General features: G+C 48.7%; 2 protein-coding genes across 7 annotated transcripts in view; one reads left to right on the top strand and one right to left on the bottom strand.

The window, feature by feature from the left end:
• Positions 1-11,672, bottom strand: part of Safb2 (scaffold attachment factor B2) — a 33,142-nt gene extending 21,470 nt beyond the window's left edge. The window contains exons 1-7 of one of the 4 annotated variants that reach the window (XM_078034174.1): positions 11,276-11,672; positions 10,277-10,364; positions 4,133-4,197; positions 3,844-4,050; positions 2,524-2,586; positions 1,648-1,675; positions 212-758 (exon numbers count right to left, since the gene is read on the bottom strand). In XM_078034174.1, coding sequence (XP_077890300.1) covers positions 212-758; positions 1,648-1,675; positions 2,524-2,586; positions 3,844-4,050; positions 4,133-4,197; positions 10,277-10,364; positions 11,276-11,461 — 1,184 coding nt within the window. In that variant the 5' untranslated portion in view covers positions 11,462-11,672. The remainder of the gene's footprint in view (positions 1-211; positions 759-1,647; positions 1,676-2,523; positions 2,587-3,843; positions 4,051-4,132; positions 4,198-10,276; positions 10,365-11,275) is intronic. The other 3 variants (XM_078034179.1, XM_078034175.1, XM_078034183.1) reach the window with 3 other exon arrangements.
• A 102-nt stretch (positions 11,673-11,774) lies between these two features.
• Safb (scaffold attachment factor B) overlaps positions 11,775-19,046 on the top strand; it is a 29,777-nt gene continuing 22,505 nt past the window's right edge. The window contains exons 1-2 of one of the 3 annotated variants that reach the window (XM_078034195.1): positions 11,775-12,125; positions 13,618-13,702. In XM_078034195.1, coding sequence (XP_077890321.1) covers positions 11,937-12,125; positions 13,618-13,702 — 274 coding nt within the window. In that variant the 5' untranslated portion in view covers positions 11,775-11,936. Of the gene's footprint in view, positions 12,126-12,530; positions 12,810-13,617; positions 13,703-19,046 lie in introns of those variants that run through there. The other 2 variants (XM_078034205.1, XM_078034208.1) reach the window with 2 other exon arrangements.

Genomic DNA, 19,046 nt, shown 5'->3' on the forward strand with positions numbered 1-19,046 from the left:
AACAACTTAAAAACACAACCATGGTAGGTTGATAATAAATAAAGGAATGGAATCACCCATTAATAATACACAGAGAAATAAACACTGTTGGGAGGTAAGCTACAATTTCAGCAGTCTGGCTGGCCAATTGCAGAAAAAACAGCTTATGTGTGTCATTAAATGACCAATGAAAAGGAGATAGCGTCTGGTCTAAAACTGAGAAACAACAAACCTCATTTTCTGATCAGCGCCCTCACTGGTTGAGGACTCTTTAGGAGCCGGAGGGACTTCATTACAAGCTTCAAAATCAAACTTCTTCACGTCTTCTTTGCTATCTCTGGGCTCTGGGCTCGGAGCTTCCGTGGGCGCTTCCGCGGCCTCCTGGCTAGAGGCCTCCGCGAGCTCGGAGCCCGCGCTACTCTGCTCAACTGGCTTCTCTAGCCCTACAGGCTCACAGTCCGTCCTCGCGCCTTCGCCTGTCTGCTCCACGGGCTCCCTTTTCACTACCGCTAACAGGGTGTCTGCCTCGCTCCACTGAGCGCGTGTTGACTCGCTGGCCAAATCTAAATCTCCCTCCTCCTCCTCCTCCTCCTCCTGCTCTTCCTCCTCCTCCTCTTCCGGGTGGGCGCTGCCAAAAAGGTCCTCTTCCTCCGCAAGCTTTCTGTCTGGCCCCACGCTACTTGTATCCTGTGCAAATGGCTGCTCCAGCTCGGAACCTTCTTCTTTTACTGGCTCAGATTTACAAGTTTCCCCCAAAATGTCGAGTATTTTCTCATTTTCTACGGATTTAACAGGAATAGAATGGCACAAGGTTTAATTACCAGGGAAATAAAGCAATCACAATGTGGAACTGGCACGGCTGCCACACTAACACGAAGAGAACTGCTAGCTACACAGAGATTGGAAAACCCGCGGGTACACACAGTTACACTGGTTACACTACCTGCGCGTCGCCTACTAGGTAAGCCTCTACGCTACAGGGGAGAGAAAAGCCCCAGATTTAAACACCTACAACCACTGGCTGTTTCAAGACCGACTTCCAAGTTTTGTGAGATCTGGGTCTTCCAACTTATCTTCCAATGTCCCGGTGCCGAATCAAATGCAATCACCGTGCACTGAACAGTTTAATTTCCAAACTTCTTTGATTTTCGGTTAACAAAACAGTTCAATGTGAAAACTAGAATCTCTTCCGTCGGCAGGAGATAAACACAGTCCAGAAGGGGAATGCGACGTTGGAATTTTCTTGAAGAAACTCTGCCTCCTCTTCTGGAGTCCAGTTACTTCTCGGGTTACCGAGCCCTGACACCAGCGTTAGCCTGCCTTACTGCGTTCACCAAATCGACCGCAGCAAAATATCACAAGATCTGTTTCATGTGTAGAAACACATGGAAGAAACCCAGGGGGAATTACTTAAATGCCACTCCATGTGGACAGAGATGAAAATCATCACTACAGCTCAACCAAAATGTCTGACCTCAAGAAGCCAGAACAGCACTCTACAGATCTGGTGATACGTACGGGTTTCCAATCTCTGATCCTCGTACGATCTGGATTGTCCACCACTAGGGTAATTTACAAGACCATAACACAGCTTAAGATTTACACCGCTTTAAATAAGAGTAGCGTGAACAATTCCAAACCATACTGTCGTGTTTCTCTTATCAGTACCTGGCTCCAAGAGAGGTTCTTCAATATCCTATTTAAGAAAGACAAGAAAAGAAAAAGCAGATTCACAGTCACTCTAAAAGCTGCATGGGCACATTCCCCGCAGACTCGGCTTCAGACTCCGGTAAGGAAAGGCCTGTTTCCAGACTCTCCAAACACCCCATCCTACAGCACCACAGCCACCACACTCTCACACGGCCACTTCCTCTGGGACCAGTGGGATGGCAGTGGCAACTCCAGCCTGCCCCGTTTACTCCCAAATCTGGCCACCATACTCTGTCCCCGAGATGATCAAGGCACCATAGTTGGCAGGGGCTCCTGGGTCAAAGCAGAGGTTCTACAGCCTATTGCTGCACCTCACAACGGATTGGGGTTGAAAAACCATCTCCCCAGGGCCAGCTGTTATTTGTAACCAGAAGTTTTTATCTTTAACAGACCAGACCTCTCTCTTCCCTGCTGCAAACCTCCCGACTATCCCTCCAGGAAGCAATCACACCCTCCCTGGCTAGGACAGCTGAGCCCTGCTTCTGTACTCCCACCTGCCTTCTTAGCCACTGCCCACACCTTGCTCCCATTTCTTATCCCCTGTGCTAACTCCAGGCCTGGATTCAGACAGGACTCCTGAGAAACTTGGAGGCACGTTCATACCAACCAACTGCTTCCTCGCAGCACTTGCTCCTGGTCACATCCCTGTGGGTTCTGTAAGAGCCCATCATTCCAAACTCTGAGACTGCATCCATTCTACCAAGTACCCCCAGCCCGGGCTCAGCGTCAACACTCAGTCCACACCCTTCTCCCACACGCACTTTCTGTCACTGAGGAAAAACCAACTGCTGTTCATCAATGTTTCCAAAATCGCAGCCTCAGATGATATCTTACCGGAATCACTTTGAAGTCCAATGATGAAGCTTCCAAAGTGCTCTCGAAGCCTTCCCCATCCACCTGAAAAAGGAGATAGAGCGTTACTTTGTGGGCACCAGAGCTGTGAATGCTAAGGCCTGCAATTTGCCACTTTCTAGCCACTTGTGTCCCTGTCCTTCAAGTGCCTGTGGCCACATGCAGATCCACTGTGAGATCACTCACTTTTCCCCTCCCTCTGTCCCTGCACTGCACCACACCTGTGTCTCACAGTGGCTCACAGGTGGTGGGTGTGCTGTCTGCTGGCTGAAGAACAGGAAACCAACTTCCAGGGCAGGTTCTAAGCACCGGTGGTTTACTTCCACTACCCAAGCCCAACTTTTCCAAAGTAGAAATCAAAACATGAGCCACAATTTAAAATCGGAAACTCCTCCAATTTCACTTGATAGCAATAAGTAGGCACTTTTTTGTAGGATTTTTTTTTAAGCAGTGCCAGAGATAGAACCCAGGACCTTGTGCATGCTAGGCAAGCAGTCTGCCACTGAGCTACACGCGGGCCTTCAAGCTTTTATGTAAAGTACAGTGATCCCTCCTTTTTCTAAATCAGAACCTAGGACCTAGATGCCTTGAAGAAGCAGGAAATGAGAAAGCAAGCACACCCTGGAAATGGCAGAAATGGCACTGCAGCAGGGTTCGAAGAAAAGAGGGCAAGCCAGCTGCTCCACGCCACTCCCCGGACGAGTGGATTCGAGTCTGGAGCTCACAACTTCCAACATCAGGGTTAAGATTCAGTCCTATAAGGGCCTTTTTTCCCCCAAAGGTGAAAGCTAAAATGCCTTAAAATAAAATAACCAACTACAATGGCTGGGCACGTGTCACAGTCAGGTTAAAATGACACTCAGTGCTAGGGTGGCGTGAGCCACAAGCGTGTCTGGTCTGTCATTCCGAGCACCTCCCCAACAGTAGGAGGGCCTGGATGGCGGGTGAGTGACCATTTGTTACCTCTGTGTTCACGCTCCACGTTAAACACACATATATAACCTTCTTAAAAGGAAAAGACTCTCACTAACTGCGTCAGCCGTCTGTTTGATGGCTCACAACATCACAACACGCGGAGAAAGGGTCTCTCCGCCAAATACTCTCCGATACTCACCATGCTCCACTTCAAAGCCATCTACTGTTTAACTCCTGACCCGCGCGGTGCTTAAATGGAGGTAATTGCTACCAGGGCTGGGCCCCCGCCAGGAGCCCAAGGGATGAGCCCAGGCTCCCCCACACCACCAGCCCGACTGCTGGGTGCCTGGGGCTGCTCGCACGCACCCGCGTCTCCAAGTTACCTACAGCGTGTTCCGTGAGCTGAGCTGGAAGCTGTCCCAGCCGCGCAGCCACGTACTCTTTACTGCGGCAGAAGGAGGCGAGAATGCCGTCGGGGGCGCTGTCCTCCCCAAAGTCTGCAGCGCCACTGCTCTGAGCCTCAGCGCCGTCCAGAAGGCGCATGTCCACCACGCCCGTGTCCTGCAAACTCTCCAAACCTGCTTCCACGTCCTCCTGAGAGGAGAGGACGGGCATGAGCAAGGCTGAGCAGAGCGCGCAGGGCTGCTGCGGCCACCTCCCCTTCATCGCCATGTACCTGCCCGTCCCTGGAGTCTTCTTCCAGGCCGTTGTCCTCTGTGCCCTCCTCCTCCACCTTTTGTCCTGAACACAGAATAACAGCCCAGTCAGCTAGCGCGCAGGTGCTGGACTCAGAAACTCACACAGGACAGACTGCAGTCTGTGGCTAGACTGGGTTACAAAGGAAACGAAAAGTGTCTTTTTCCATCATGTAATTTTGTCTCCACCGATGTTCTAAGCAAGCCACCAGCTCTCACGGGAACAGCCAAGGTGTCAGTAACCTCTCTAGGTATTGACATTTTTCACAAAGTAACTATAAGGTTCAAAGCACTTCAAAAGCACTCTAATCACCTTCCTTCCCTAAAATAAGAAACCGCAGAAGACAAGGGTTAAAAAACAAATAAATAAATAAATAAAAGAAACTATGATGCCCTCTAGTCATCAGAGAACTGCATCCTAAGCCAGGGTAAGGGGCGGGGCAGCCCTACCCCATGAAGGAACAGGACACCAACTTTTAGGGTTCCTTTCTGAGCACACAGGGGCCAAACCAACCACACAGCAACAAACTACCACGCTGGACTGTCAACTTGCTGGACTGTCAACTTGCTGGACCTCCCTACCCGCCACCCACTGCAAGCAGGTCACCTGTTTTGTCACTTTTCAGCTCAGCAACAATTATTTTCTGTAAGGAAAAAAGGCAAAGGTTGCCCTAAAGTCAAGAGCCACCCTGGGTCATCTGAAGGCTGAAGAATTTCACAGTCACGGTGGCACTGCCGGGGTAGGGACGCCGGGCCCGGCGGGAGAGGAGGAAACTTCAAGACTTGAGAGGAGGACAAGCTCCCTGGGCTGCACACGGCTCCAGTTCTGAAAACTGTGCACGGTGTCCGTGTGCAGCACGCAAACACACCTGATGAAAATGCACACGCACGCGTGCACTCCGTCTCAAAAGTGGGTGTGGCCCAGGTACCCAGGGAAAGCAAGTTAGGGTGCATTTTTACTCATAAATGACACCTAGAGGTTCTAGTGTTTGGGGCGATCTGGCATGCCCGAGATATTCCTGGTTGTCACAACTGGAGGATGCTACCAGCACCTAGTGGGTAGTGCCAATGCTGTTCAACAGCATGCCATGCTCAGGACACAGCCCTGTCACAGAGTCATCTTACCTGTCAACAGTGCTGAGGTAGAAAAGCCTGACAGGGCCTCATGACCTTGAAAACACACTCTCAACGAATACTTGACAGGGCTGAGGATGTGGCTCGAGAGGTAGCGCGCTCGCCTGGCATGCGTGCGGCCCGGGTTCAATCCTCAGCACCGCATACAAAAATATTGCATCCACCGAAAATTAAAAAATATTAAAAAATTCTCTCTTAAAAAAAAAAAAGAATACTTGACAGCCTCTGCATCTTTACCTTACAGAAAATAATTGCTGCTGAGCTGCAAAGTGACAAAACAGGTGACCTCCTGTAGGTGGCGGGTAGGGAGGACCGGCAAAGTAACAGTCCAGTATAGTGGTTTGTTGGTCTGTAGAGATCCTCAGCCCCCAGCCCCAGCCCCAGCCCCAGCCCCAGCCCTTACACTGGTTTAGGCTGCAGTTTTCTGATTACTGATCACAACTTTTTATGTTCCTTTTTATTTTTGGAAAACCCCCTGTCCTCTGTACTTTCTTCAAAACAAAGACATCAACTTCTATTAAAATGTCTGTACACTTGCAGGCTGGACATGTGGCTGCACCTGTAAAACACAGGGGTACCAAACCCAAAGCCCCACCACCTGGGAAGGTGAAGCGCTGTTACATGTTCGAGACCTCGTGCCTCAGAGTGCAGGTGAGTATGCTTCCTATAAGCATATAAGTATACTTATGTGTTCCAGGTTATCTACAAGTACTCTCTCTAGTTCTAAAAATAAATAAACAAGGAAACCTACCTCTCTGATTGAAGTTCCACCCTGCAGGATCTGCACGCTACACACTCGCAGCAGCCCATGCCCTGCTCTCATGGCTGGGCCTGGGAGCTTCTTAACACTCGCAGCAGGCTCCCTGGCTTCAATATCCACAAGTGACATGAGAATCTGGCTCAGCTCCAAGGCTCAGAACCCACACTCAGTTGTCCTGCCTCCCATCATAAGTAAGCACAGTCTCTCCTTCTGAAATACATGCTTTCAATATGTTTGGTAATCGCTTCTAATTTCTAAGCCCCTAAATATCCACAAAGGATGTAAAGAGGAGGCACACATACCAGAAGCTTCCCAAACAGGAGGGGGCAAGAGGCCAGTGCTGCAGATGGGCAGCACCCCAACTCCCAGTGGCTGATCTGCACTAACTGAAAGGCAAGTGATGGGGACATGGGCGGGAAACTAAAGCTTACTCCGGCCCATTCCAATTTGGAATCCCCCCCAAATATTTACTTTTTAGTTGTAGTTGGACGCAATGTCCTTATTTACTTTCATGTGGTGTTGAGGATTGAACCCAGGGCCTTGTCTGTGTTGGGCATGTGCTCGACTGCTGAGCCTCAACCCCAGCCCTCACTTTGCATCTTAATCTTTCAAAATCCTCTATCAAGTCTTCAACAATTTTTCCTGTTTAGATGAATGAGGGGAGAGGACTCATGTTTCATCCGCACTAAGTACGTGAAGTTCTGGAATCGGTGCAACTCTGCACGCTGATCAGAAATGATTGGCTAATTCCTCCCAATCAGACCCTTTCGTGGAAACACAAGGACCTTCTTTTAACCTTCCAGCCATCAGGGTCCAGCACGTCATGTAAGGAACCTCATGCCCAGACCCTACAGAGGGAGCTAGCTTACTGAGTCTAACTCTGCCCGGGAACCCGGGCCACTGGTTTCTTCTCTCTGGACTTGGCAATTTCCATTTAGAAAGAAGGGGAAGAGACCAGAAGCACTTTAATCCTTTAAGAGCCAAGGCTATGAAAGTTTTCTCTACACTCATGGAAGTAACCACTGTCCAAGCTTTGCGGACAAAATGCTAATTCCAAGTAGTTTTGAGTTGACCTGCTTTAAACCAGTCTTTCAGACAAGCGTGTGAATGACTAACAGCTAAACTTCTACTAAGGTTGAGTTGGTTTAATGATTCAAAGATCCAGATAGAAGCCAAGGACATTTGAATTAATACGCCCTGAATCTGTTTTAAATGAGTATCTACATTAAAAAGTTTTAAACTATTATTTTCACAAATATTCAGAAACATACTTTCAGATCACAAATAACATCTTGTCAGAAGCCACCTGTGTGCTACAGACTCTCAAAGTCCAGTCCATTCAGTGTCCCTAGCTCAAAGACGATCCAGTGTTGAAGTCAGGGTCTGAAAGGTCCAAACGTGGTGAAGACCTGGTCCCCAATGAGGTAACGACCAGAGATGAGGCTTTGGGAACCAACTGCACCATGTTGCTCTAACCTCCAGGGTGGATGACCAAGTCTTCGGGCTGAGTGATGTATAGGAACCCTGAGAGGTGGGAACTGCAGGCAGTAGGCATGTAGGCATGGCTGGAGGAAGCAAGTCACTGGGGGATTGTCCTGGGAGACTGTGTCCTGTCCCTAGCCCCCCGCCCCCCACTCATGAGTTGAGGTTTGCTCTGCCATGATGCTCTGCCTGACCTCTGGCCCAAGGCAATGGAGCCAGCAGACAGTGGACTTAAAACCTTAAGCCAAAATAAAACTTTTCCCCTCTAAGTTGTTTGTGTCCAGTATTTTGGTCACAGCAAAGAAAAGCTAACACAAGAACAAAAAGATACATCAATGTTTCAAAGTTAATTTTCACTTAAACTTTAACCTCTTAAAACACATGGGTTAGTATGTCTTAGGAAGAAGTTGTCCTTCTTTGAAAAAGTGCCAAAGAAATACAGTGAGGACTAGGGCTGGGGCTGGGGCTCAGTGGTAGAGCACTCGCCTAGCACATGTGAGGTACTGGGCTCAATCCTCAGGACCACATTAAGGTAAATAGATAAATAAACTCATTGTCCATCTACAAACTAAAGATAAACATAAAAAAAAAATCTTAGAAAACATAACATATACTATATATCATATAAAAACATGACGCTAATTATATTTTTACTTTCTAAGCAACTATCCTTCATTGCCTGAATTTAGTACCATCTGGATGGAGCGTGTACGGCTGGGAGATTTTTTTAGTTATAGGTGGACACAATATCTTTTTTTTTTTTTTTTAAAGAGAGAGTGAGAGAGAGGGGGACAGAGAGAGAGAGAGAGAATTTTAACATTTATTTATTTTTTCTTAGTTCTTGGCGGACACAACATCTTTGTTGGTATGTGGTGCTGCTGAGGATCGAACCCGGGCCGCACGCATACTAGGCGAGCGCGCTACCGCTTGAGCCACATCCCCAGCCCCGACACAATATCTTTATTTTTACATGAGGCTGAGGATAGAACCCAGTGCCTCACACATGGTAGGCGAGTGCTTTACCTGAGCCACAGTCTAAGCCCAACTGTGAGAATTTTCACATGGCACCTTTCCAGAAACAATTCTAGGAGTTGGGGATGTAGTTCAGTGGCGGAGCACTTGTCTAGCATGCATAGGCCCTAAGTTCCGTCCCCAGCACCACAAATAAAAATAAACAATCTGGGTATGGTAGCCCATGCCTAAGTGGCTTGGGAGGCTAAGGTAGGAGAAGGGCAGTTCAAAGCCAGCCTCAGCAACTTAGTAAGGCCCTGTCTCAAAATAAAAAAAGGGTGGGGATGTGTCTCAGTGGTTAAGCGCCCCTGGGATCAATCTCTGGTATGCCACCCCATGATTTTAAAAAACATTTTTAATTGTAGATGGACACAATAAATTTATTCTTTTTAATGTGGTGCCGAGGATCAAATGCAGTGCCTCACACGTGCTAGGCAAGCGCTCTACCACTGAGCCACAACCCCAGCCCCTTCCCCAAATTTTTATTAAAAAATAAATAAGAAAACACCAAATGTGGTTGCACACACCTATAATTCCAGCCACTCAGAAGGCTGAGGCAAGACGATCACAAGTTCAAGGCAACTTAGCAAGACTGTCTCTCAAAATAAGATGTAAAAAGAGTTGGAGATGTAGCTCAGTGGGACTACACCCGAGGGTTCAACCCTCAGTGCCATGAAAAGAAATACAAGTCATCACACAGAAGCCTCAGATCATATTGTCCCCATCGCTGTAAAATCTAATGTGAACAATAATTAGAACAACCAGAGTTCTGGAGTTTCAATATTTAAAACTAAGTGCTTTTGAAAATAACCAGTACCAGCCACAAAAAAGAATGAAGTCCTGATGTGTCATATGGCTGGGCCTTAAAAAAAAAAAAAGGCAGCTAAATGAAGGGGGCTAGCAGGAAAGGCCACTGGAGCCCACTCACATGGAACACCTGCAACAGGTGACTCCAGAGTCAATGGGGGCTCCTGGTTGTGGGGGTTGGACAGACAGGGACAGGAGAGTGATGGCTAATGGGCTGGGGTCTCCTTTTGGGGGAAGGAAATGTTCTGGAATGAAGACAGTGGTGGTCAGTGCATGATCTCGTGAACACAATAAAAACCCCTGAACTGGACACCCTAGGAATCAAGATTTGTGAATTCTATCTCAATTGTTGGAAAAAACAGACTGGTAAGACATAAGCTGGGTAAAATACCCAAACAATCTATTTTGGATCCTAGACAGGAGGAAGGGCTCTATTTGGTCTCGGGCTGGTGTTATTTTCCTTGGTTTGTTACTTTTTCAACAAGGAAGGGAGCCAAGCAAGTGCCACACTGAGTTGCTCAGAGCAGGAGGGCAGCCCAGGCCGTGCTGCACCGGGCTCTTTTCAAGCCCTGTGTGCCCTGTACTGGGGACTGCAGGGGGGTCGTGGGGGGCTTTACCACCGAGCTCCACACTGCCCTTTTCATTTGTTTGAGACAGGGTCTCATTCAGTTGATTGGGGCCTCTGAGTGGCTGAGCTTAACCTTGAACTAGTGCTCCTCCTGCCATGGCCTCCCAAGGCGCTGGGTTTAATGTGTATTTCAACTTTACCTGGCACTGTGCACCTGGCGCACCTACTTAGCAGGTAGTGAAGAGCAAGCCTAGTTCTTGGAGGGGACGTTGATGGCCAGCAAAGTCCTCCTCCCAGCCTGCGGGGCAGGAAGTGTACAAGAGCCACTCCTGGGCTCCAAGCAGCCAAGGGTCAAGTGGTTACCTTTAACACATCTCTTGGTTGTCCTCCTGCATGTGGTTTCCAACTCGATGCCAACTTCGTCAGGATCTTGCCCTTCTTCCTTAACTGCCTATTAGGAGGAGATGATGATTTTTTACAAGGTCATTAAGAGCTGGGCAGCAGCACACACTGTTCTTTGCAAGTAGCAACTCCCCAGTAAACAACAGCGAACTCCCTCTTGCAAAGAGCAACTCCACTTCTGTTGTGCAGGTTGCAAGCCTAACACAGGACCATCCCAGAACAAGGGGTTCTCCTTGGGCCCAAGGCCCAGAAGACAAAGGGGAGGCAGGCTGTGACCTGGGCCCCAGAACTCACCTCAGAGGCCCACCTTGCACTTCTAAGTTATACCCCGGGACAACAATGAGAGATCGCGCCTGCCAGGCCAAGGGCTGGGTGGGTGGCCTCACTCAACAGGGTCTTCCCCTCCTGGTCCAGGACCCACAGGCCTCTGCGCCCAAGGAGCTTGTTCCAGTTGGGACCCTCCCCCTACGACTGGGGATGTGCCTCTAGGGAGGGACACAGGACGCGTGACCCTGGCAGGGAGCTGGAGCAGCAGCACCTCAGTGGAGGTGGCCACGCAGGTGACATCTCAGACAGACCCGAGATGACCCCAGGCTCCAGCCAACCTGGGGGCTGGAGTGGAGGACGGATGAGTGCAAAGGCCCTGGGGCAGGGGCGGGCAGCGCCTCTCCGTGCGGCCAGCTCTTCAGTTCCCCTGTTCTCCAGAGCAGGAGACCGAGGTGCAGCAGGACCGGCGGTCGCCGCCAAGGTCACAGCGCCCAGCCCCGACCCAGCCCCGCGAGAGGTTCGGGGCCGCACCGGGGCGCAGGCGGGAGGGGGCCGGGAGGCGAGGCACAGAGAGGGACGGAAGCGGGCCAAGGTCACACAGCCGCCCGCTCCGGACAGCGGCGGCCGCGGTGACAGCCCGAGCGGGGCCGTGCCCGAGCCGCCCGCGCCACCCCCGGGGCCCGGCCGCCTCACCTTCTTGAGCCGCTCCATCAGGACGCTCTTGTTGCCGCCCGTGTCCAGGTTCCGCTTCTTGAGCTCCGCCCGCAGGTCGATCACCCGCAGCTCGCTGAGTCGCCGCGTCCCAGCCTCCGAGGGGCCCGGGCCGAGAGCGGCAGCGCCAGAGCCCATGTCTCCCGACCCCGCCAGGGCCTCCGCCATCCCCGCTTTGCGGTCGCCGCCACTGACTCTACCCACACCGCCGGCGGCTGTAGCGGCTCTGAGCACAAAATGGCGCCGCCAGAGAGGAAAACGCACTCGCTTCCTCCCGCCCCGCTTTGCGGCCGCGCACGCGCGCCGCTTCCACTAGCGTTCTCCGCGGCACCCGCGCGAGCGCGTCGAGCTGCTTGACTTCCCCCCGCCACAACGCGCCTGCGTTAGTCCTGCAGCACGCAGGCGTCGCGGCGGCCGGTCGGCAAGGCGCAACGCGCCTGCGCAGATCTCCCCGAAGTTCTCTGCACGCATGTGCAGATGCGACTCGGAGCGTCGGCCTCGCGCTGGATACGCCTGCGCAGAAGCGAGGCGCGCCGGGGCGGCTGGAGCGGTTCCCTTGCAGGCGGCGCCATTTTGTGCTAGAAGCCGAAATAAAACCGGCCTGGTTCTGTGTGAGGTGGGTGTCGGAGCCAGGGTCCCTGGAATGGCGGAGACTCTGTCTGGGTTAGGAGATTCGGGTGCGGCGGGTGCGGCTGCTCTGAGCTCCGCCTCGTCGGAGACCGGGACGCGGCGCCTCAGCGACCTGCGGGTGATCGACCTGCGGGCGGAGCTGAGGAAACGGAATCTGGACTCGAGCGGCAACAAGAGCGTTTTGATGGAGCGGCTGAGAAAGGTGAGGCGCGGGCGGGCCGCGGGCGCTGGGGCCGGCGGGCGGGCGGGGCGGCCGCCAAGGTCACGGCGCGGGGCTCCGGGCTCCGGCGGGAGGCGCAGGCGGGGGCGGCGCGGGTCGCGGCGCCGGGGCGGGAGAGACCGGCCGCGCCCCCCGGGGGCGCTCGGGTTGGTCCCGCCGCGGCCGGCGCCGGGCCGGGGGAGGGGGCCGCGTCGGCCTTCCCGGCGTGGACAGGCCCGCGGGCTGCTGCGTCCTCGAGGCGCGTCCCCCGGCGTCCTGGCCTCGGTCGTTTCTGCGGGAAGGGCACTGACCGCGCGCCGGCGGGACTGGCCGAGCCCGGCAGCTTGCCTAGAGCTCGGTTCCCCCGCCGTCACCGGGGTGCGACCTGCGGCCCCGTCTCCGCCGTGAGCCGTGCCCAGTGGCGTGTCTGCGGTGGCTGTCCCCGAGGGCCGTCAGGGCGGAGTGCCGGAGGCGGCAGGGAGCTGCTGGGCCTCGCCGAGGCTTCTGGAACCGTCGACAGACAGAATCCAGCAGTTGAAGTGGGTTTGCGCAGAACCCGGTGGGAGGCAGCCCGGGCCCACAGTGTGGGCCAGGAGCCGAGGCCCCGGGTGCTCGCCGGGACAAAGCGGCAGCGGCACAGAGAGGGGTCGTCAGGGAGACCCGACTGCAAGCCCAGCTTCTGCCAAGGTCACCACTGACATGACCGGGCCACTGTGCTGAGCGGGGGTCTTTGAAGTGAATGGCAAATTCTCGGGGAGAAGATGGGACCTGCCAAGAAATTCTTATGACCCGTGGTTCTATGAAGCAGGGCCACCTAGTGATGGAGAGGGAGATCTCTGGGCAGAGATGGCCTTGGGGTGCAGCAGGCTCCCTGTCCTTCATGGTCCCATGCCTAACCCGACTGGAACTCAGGCAATCAGTGGTCCTGCTTACCCACAGGACCGAGGCGGGCATGGCCGGGAAAGGGGTGGCTGGTCACTGCAAGGCCAAGTAGCACTTTGCTGGGTCGAGTCAAAGGAAATGAGAATGTACCTTTTCCTTTCTGAGTTTTTTTTTTGGCTGGGAACAAGATGAACCAGAAGAGCTGGAGATGAGTTTGTTTTTAAGAGTCCTTGCAGCAGCCTGAGGAAAAGACCAGACTCAGTGTTAGGTAAATCTGCCTGAAACCACAGTTCAGACCTCCAGCTCCCTGCTGGCACGGAGAGCAAGAGAACAAGTGGCCAGCTGTGGTAGATAGGTGTGCACTGGGGAAGAGCATTCTCAGGTCTGTGTTAGCTCTGTTCTCAGGATGGGATTCCCATTTCACTTGAATGTTCTGTGAAAGTCTGTGTGTGCTGTGGGTTTGTTTGTTTGTTTTGAGACACTTTGTTGCCCTGCCCAGCTCTGAACTCCTAGGCTCCAATGATCTTCCTTCCTTAGTTTCCTGAGCCGCTGGAATGGTAGGTACATATTGTGGCCAACATTTTTTGGTCAGCTTTTCTTTATTTCCCTTTAGGCAATTGAAGATGAAGGTGGTAATCCTGATGAAATTGAAATTACCTCTGAAGGAAGCAAGAAAACACCAAAAAGATCCAGCAAAGGTACCAAGGACTTATACATGAGTGCTGTTTCTTGCTTATTTGGTTGTGATTTTGGACCTGTGACAATCAAGAATCCTTTGGGGGACCTTTGCCTTGTCATTCAAGTTCTATTTCCCACAGTACCTGGGAATTCTAGCAGAGGGTTTACCTTGTTTTTGGATTTGTCAGTAGCCCTTGTTTAACCAAACCTTTTTTGTGGGGTGGTGGATACCTTCATGTTGAATCCAGGGAGCTTTACTACTGAAATATATCCTCAACCCTTTTTGTGTTTTAATTTCGAGACAGGGTCTTGCTAGATTGCTTAGGTCCTCGTTAAATTGCTGAGGCTGCTCTCAAACTTGAGATCTTCCTGCCTCAGCCTCCTGAGGTGCTGGGATTATAGGTGTGCCCTACTGTAACTGGCCAAATAGAGTATTTAGGTTGCTTGGGTCTCCTGTTGCTCTAACTTGCAAGAATGTACTGTTTCTTTGAATACCACCTGACCAATAAAGAACGGTCACATTTCTTTCAAAAACTGCCTGTAAGATGAAAGCCAGGTTCACAGAACATTAACCTTCATCATCTGATCCGTTTTTTCCCACTTCCTCTCTCCCTTCTATTCACTCTTGGCCCTCTGGACCTTGGTTTTCTTGTCTCACCCGCCTCTCTTTCCTATCTCTCTGTGTTCAGGGCCTTGTTCATCCAGAGACGGCTTCTGATCTCATTGATAGCTCACCTCAGGTCCTCTGCACTCCCTTAGCCTAATTCCCTTGAACCTTGTTCAGTGTTTAGTATCCTGCTTTTGTGTCGTGACTAGATTTTTTAGGATGGGAAGATTTTTGCCTTGTCTTCTTTTCCCTTGGTAGTTTGTCTTCGTATTTTGAAAGAATCATCTAAAGCTATGCATTTGGGCTTCTTCAATTATCTTTTGATAATTGAAGGCCGTGGTGTTCAGACCTCAAACCTAAATACTGCTGTGTACCTGCCAGTCACAAGGAATGGGGTTTGAAGTGTCCCAGAGACAGGCCCAGTGTCCACCATATTTTGGGAGATAGGTTCTGGGAGAGCAGCCCCAGTGATCTCACTCAAAATGAAGTCACTTGAGTACGTTTTGCATTTTTGGCTTTGCCCAAATAAACGTCTGTGTAGAGGAAAAGATTGCTAGAGGGTCGACATGCCTGTGGGCCTCCTTTTTTATTTCTTTTCCATTTAGTTAAAAAAAAAATGCTTTTGGGCTGGGCTGGGGCTCAGTGGTAGAGCCACTTGCCTAGCATGTGTAAGACACTGGGTTTGATTTTTAGCACCACATGTAAATAAATGAGTAAAATCAAGGTCCATCAACATCCAAAAAGATTTAAAAAAAGAAATGGTTTTGCTAAAGTTTTATAAAATACATGTATTTATGTCTGGTGCAGTGGCCCACTCCTTTAATCCCAGCAGCTGGAAGGCTGAGGAAGGAGGATCCCGAGTTCAAAGCCAGCCTCACAAAAGTGAGGCATCAAGCAACTCAGTGAGACTTTATTGCTAAATAAATACAAAAAAGGACTGGAGATGTGGCTCAGTGGTGAGTGCCCCTGAGTTCTGTTTCCTGTGCCCTCCAGCCCCCATTCCCCCCAAAACCCAAAATATGCATTTAAGTAAAAATGAGAACTTCTTCCCAGTCAGGTAGCCACTCAGTGGTAAAAATTGGGGCATAATGTCCAGATATTCTGTGTGTATTCTGTCATTTAAAAGTAGACATGCGAATGGACACGTACTTGTATGTACTTATTTCTCTTTAAAAAATTTTAGTCGTGCGGCTGGGGTTGTGGCTCAGTGGTAGAGTGCTCGCCTAGCACTTTCGAGGCTCAGTTCAATCCTCAGTACCAAATAAAAATGAGTAAAATAAAGGTATTTAAAACATTTTTTTAGTCTTTTTATTCAAAATTCTCTATAATTTGCTTTTTTCACTCAATATGGTAAGGACAAAAGGAAAGTGATCAGGCCTTGTCCTTTTATAACACCCTAACAGTAATTTTCCACATCAATGTATTATGATTTGCCTTATTAACTCTCCTTACTATTAGTCTGTTGAGGGCTTTCTTTGTTCTCAGTTTTCATTGTTGTCACAAATCAGAAATACCTCTTTGAAGTTAAGATAATTTTTTGTTTTGTTTGTTGAGTTGAGGTCCTGCTGTGTTGCCTAGACTGGTCTTGAACCCCTGGGCTAAAGTGATCCTCTGGACTCAGCCTCCCAAATAGCTGGAACTTCAGGCACGTACCACTGTGCCTGGAAAAGGAAGATATTTTTTGATAAGTAAAAGAAGTTTGAGGTTAAAGGGTATGATGTTTTAGTTTGAAATAGCTATTAGAAAAATAGTTTTCCAGCAGGCTGTACTATTAATGTCCCTACAAATAGTAGATGAGAGTACCTGTTTGTTTCTTTTTTCTTAATATTTATTTTATTTCTTAGTTTTAGGTGGACACAATATCTTTATTTTACATGTATGTGGTTCTGAGGATCGAACTCAGTGCCTCATGCATGCTAGTCGAGCACTCTACCACTGAGCCACAACCCCAGTCCCTTTTTTTTTTTTTTTAATTTATTTTTTAGGTGTAGATGGACACGACACAATGCCTTTTTTTTTTTTATGTGGTGCTGAGGGTCAAACCCAGGTTCCGCCAGTGCGAGGCGAGCGCTCTACCACTGAGTCACAATCCCAGCCCCAAGAGTACCCTTTTTTTTTTTTTTTAAGAGAGAGAACTTTTTAATATTTACTTCTTAATTTTCGGTGGACACCACATTTTTATTTTTTATGTGGTTCTGAGGATCAAACCCAACGACCCGCGCATGCTAGGCCAGTGCACTAGCACTTGAGCCACATCCCCAGCCTGAGTATCTATTTCTTTAAACTACAACCCAACACTGAACATTTGTGCTTTTTCTTTAATTGTTGATGGACCTTTTTTTTTTTTTTTTTTAAAGAGAGTGAGGGGGACGAGAGAGAATTTTAACATTTATTTATTTTTTCTTAGTTCTCGGCGGACACAACATCTTCGTTTGTATGTGGTACTGAGGATCGAACCCGGGCCGCACGCACGCTAAGCGAGCGCGCTACCGCTTGAGTCACATCCCCAGCCCCTGTTGATGGACCTTTATTTTATGCATTTATTGATATGTGGTGCTGAGAATCAAACCTGTATGTGCTAGGCAAGCACTGTACCTCTGAGCCACAACCCCAGCCTCTATTTGTTTGTATTTTTAAAAGTTACCTTTTACGCCAGGCACAGTGGTGCATGCCTGTAATCCTAGCAGCTTGGGAGGCTAAGGCTAGAGGATCACAAATTCAGGGCCAGCCTCAGTAACTTGGCAAGGCCCTGTTTATGAATAAAATATAAAAAAGGGCTGAGGATGTGGCTCAGTAGTTGAGCGCCCCAGGTTCCCTGTCCTTTCCAAAAAAAACAAAAAAAAGTTACCTGTTATTAGGATAAAAGTATTTTTTATATTCATCTCCTCCTCTCTGCAGATAAAATTTTAAGTCTGTCATTTGACTTAACTTGTTTGTGGTGTTTTGGTCATTAAAGAGTTAATCTTTCACGTGGACAATGTTGTCAACCTGTGCCTATATGGCAGATTTCATTGTGGTTTGAAAGGTTCTACCTGGCTTTAAAATTATATTTTTAAAAAGTTACCTTATAGAGTAACATTTATGGTTTCTTTTGGGTATTTAATTCATTTAGAATTTGTTTTTGCATGTGGTGTGAGGTGGTAAGTAGGAATCAAAACATGAAGCATTTCTGGCATCAGAAAGATAGCTCCTTCCCAGTCTCCCACTCCACCCACCACCCCAGCAATAACAGAACATCATTTTCACCACAGATTAGTTTTGCCTGTTTTATTTCATGTAAAATGGAACCATGCAATACTGTTCTTAACCCTGCGTCCCCTCAGTGGGGTTTATTCTGGAATTCTACAGTACATTTGACATTTGACAGGGCAGGTCTGAAAGTTTTCATAAAGATTTGAACTGAATATACAGTAATCTGTTTAATAAATTAACTCAAAAAGTTTGAAATTCTGGGAGGTATATTTCAAGTAATCTCAGCAGTTCTCCAAAATAGTTTTATACCCATAATATATTTAGCAGAATATTAATTTATCAGTAAATTTCTTTTAACAGCATTATCACAAAGTTCAAATTAATAATGTCGTGGTGGTTGAGAATATAGCTGGACATGTAAAGCTAGATTGTTTGCTTTTTAAGTGTTTCCTAATCCTGTGCTTTGCTGGATTGTTTTTTGTTTGGGTTGTTTTGACATTTTCATACTCATAGAAAAGTTACAAAAATAGAGGAATTCCCAGTTATCGTTCACCCAGGTTCCCTGAAGGGGATGTGTGCATTTAGTACGGCTGCTTTACAGCACCCCTCTTAGCTGTGTGATAACAAGTGGCCCCTTTAACCTGCGTACTACAGTATTTCCTTAAAAAAAAAAAAAAAATGTTGCATAACCATAGTCTTCAGAATGAAGATATTACCATTGGGCTGGGGTATAGCTCCGTAGTAGCGCACTTGCCTAGGCAGCCAGAATCCCCATATATGTGAATACATATACACACAGCATTTTAAAATAATAAGCAAAAGCACACACCTGCAATCCCAGTGGCTCCGAAGGCTGAGACAGGAGGATCGAAAGTTCAAAGCCAGCTTCACATAAATGAGGCGCTGAGCAATTCAGTGTGACCCTGTCTCTAAATAAAATAAAATATAGGGCTAGGGTGTGGCTAATTGAGTGCCCCCCCTTTCGATCTTGGGCAACCAAAAAAACAAATAAAAAGAAGCAATCAAGAGATGTGACCTAAATAACTTGAGAAAGATTTCATAGATTAGATGATTTCATATCAAAAAATTGTCATTTTCCCCCAGAGTAACCTTAAAAGGTACAGATTTGTCCTAAAATTAATGTAAAAAGAAAATACACCAGAATAACTAAAACTCTGGTGGGGGGAACAGTGAAGAGAGCTTGCTTTAACTTTATTTTTATTTTTTTTTAAATTTTTTTAAATTTTATTTTATTTTTTTATTGGTTGTTCACAACATTACAAAGCTCTTGACATATTGTATTTCATACATTAGATTGAAGAGGGTTATGAACTCCCAATTTTACCCCAAATGCAGATTGCAGAATCTCGTCGGTTACACATCCACAATTTTACATAATGCCCTATTTATAGTAATTGTTGTATTCTGCTACCTTTCCTATCCCCTACTATCCCCCCTCCCCTTCTCTCCCATCTTCTCTCTCTACCCCATCAACTGTAATTCATTTCTCTCCTTGTTTATTTTCCCATTCCCCTCACAACCTCTTATATGTAATTTTGTATAGC

Source organism: Ictidomys tridecemlineatus, chromosome 2, assembly GCF_052094955.1.
Source record: "Ictidomys tridecemlineatus isolate mIctTri1 chromosome 2, mIctTri1.hap1, whole genome shotgun sequence".
Lineage (NCBI taxonomy): Eukaryota > Metazoa > Chordata > Mammalia > Rodentia > Sciuridae > Ictidomys > Ictidomys tridecemlineatus.